General features: G+C 37.7%; 1 protein-coding gene across 1 annotated transcript; it reads left to right on the top strand.

The window, feature by feature from the left end:
* The first annotated feature begins 382 nt into the window (after positions 1-382).
* LOC111143105 (NEDD8) lies at positions 383-957 on the top strand. The gene has a single exon (XM_022496584.1). It carries the CDS (start codon positions 436-438, stop codon positions 679-681), a length of 246 nt encoding a protein of 81 aa, XP_022352292.1. The 5' UTR covers positions 383-435; the 3' UTR covers positions 682-957.
* The last annotated feature ends 972 nt before the right edge of the window (positions 958-1,929 follow it).

Genomic DNA, 1,929 nt, shown 5'->3' with positions numbered 1-1,929 from the left:
AGTCCTGTTTTGTCCCATGTGAAATATTGCCCAGTTAATCTCCCTTTTAAAAATGTAGTTCAGTGTATCTACAGAGTTATATACTGAATGGTACTATAATGGCTTAAACTGAACCATTATATATAGTTATCAAAAACGTTGAAATTTTGACTTAGAAAGTAGTGTCTTGGTTATTGTGCAGAAATGACACCATTTTTATATCTTTTTAATAAGCCAGGCTTCAACATTTATTCCCTCTCTTATGGCCATGTCCCCAGTTGTCAATAAAATATTTCCTGACCTCCCGGGGAAAAAAAAAAAAAAAAAAAAAAGGGAGCCAGTCAGTGACCCGGAAGCAGAAGTGACTCCCGCAAGGAGATTGCTGGGGAGCGGCAGCGGCGACTGCAGCGGTAGAAGCAGCAAAGTATCTGTGTGCAGGTCCAAACTGGGAAGAAGATGCTAATTAAAGTGAAGACGCTGACCGGAAAGGAGATTGAAATTGACATTGAACCTACAGACAAGGTGGAGCGAATCAAGGAGCGTGTGGAGGAGAAAGAGGGAATCCCACCACAGCAGCAGCGGCTCATCTACAGTGGAAAACAGATGAATGATGAGAAGACAGCAGCTGATTACAAGATCCTAGGTGGTTCAGTCCTCCATCTGGTGTTGGCTCTGAGAGGAGGAGGTGGTCTTAGGCAGTGATGGACCCTCCCTCCATTTTACCTCCTTACCCTGTCTCTCGAAATGAGGCATCATATATCCTCTCACTCTGTGGGACACCAGAGCCACTGCCCCTTCTTCTGGATGCTCAGTGTTGTTTGGTGGGAGACCGTGAGGACCCCAGGATGCAGGGTTCCTGGCCCAAAGGGCCCTTGCCGGCTATTGGGTTTTAGTTTGCAGTCCTGTGTGCTTCCCTGTCTTATGGCCATGTCCCTAGTTGTCAATAAAATATTTCCTGACCTCCTGGGGAAAAAAAAATACATATACAGATACAGTAATAAAAACACAGAGTAAGAAAAAGCAAATTTTGGGGGAGGGTATGTGCTATGGTGAGTGCTATGAACTGATGAATCACAGACCTAGACCCCTGAAACAAATAATACATTATATGTTAATAAAAAAGAAAAAAAGCAAATTCCAAATCTTGTCCTAAGAACAGGTGCAAGCAGACATAAATCCTTTAAGTACTAAATTGACACTGTTGTGACAAAAACCTGCAAGAATAATTCAAAACTATATAAATTTAGCAAAGCTCTGTTTCATTATAGATAGGCTATTGCTAGTATTAGAATAAATAACTTTAAAAAGGTCAAGGAACATAATAAAATTCACTTTTAAGCTTGTGGTATTCTGTTTGCAGTAAAAATGTATCTGCATGTTTGTAATATATCTGACTCAGGAAAAAATGAATGACATAGTGTATATGAGAAATCCAGAGTAGTAAACCTTAGTACAATCTAAGAAAATACCATTCAGCATATTACTTCATTTTCATTAAAATGATGAAAATGTGAATTCAGAAAATCACTTAGTCCTTAGGCTAAAAATAGGTAGATCATCAAAACCTAATATCATTTTCACTCAAATTGGTATTTATTCAGTAAATGTTCTATATCATAATGTGAAAAGTACAAAGAAAAACTCAAATTTAGGGAAGAAACAAGGGATTTTTAAAATAAGCAACTTCAGCTAATTCCATTATCTTTTTGATTCTTCCCAAACTGAAGCAATACACTTGTCATAAAACATTTAGTACAAATAAGGAATAAGTAGATTCCTCAGAAATTAGCTTAATTTTGTATTTTAGCCTCAGGTTTCTCAGCCAAAGATTACTTACAATTTGCTTTTGAATTCATTTCTCCTGACCATTTCTAAGTTTCTCCATTTCATCTCATTCAGTTCCACTTTTCCCATGTGAAGCATTGCCATATTGCTCTCATTTAAGAATAA

The sequence above is a fragment of the Enhydra lutris genome, unplaced genomic scaffold (assembly GCF_002288905.1).
Source record: "Enhydra lutris kenyoni isolate GAN:26980312 unplaced genomic scaffold, ASM228890v2 scaffoldscaffold9, whole genome shotgun sequence".
NCBI lineage: Eukaryota > Metazoa > Chordata > Mammalia > Carnivora > Mustelidae > Enhydra > Enhydra lutris.
This window is presented reverse-complemented; position numbering and strand designations above follow the sequence as displayed.

Excerpts from the sequence above, each read along its gene's own strand:
- LOC111143105 (XM_022496584.1), top strand. The coding sequence starts at position 436 with ATGCTAATTAAAGTGAAGACGCTGACCGGAAAGGAGATTGAAATTGAC.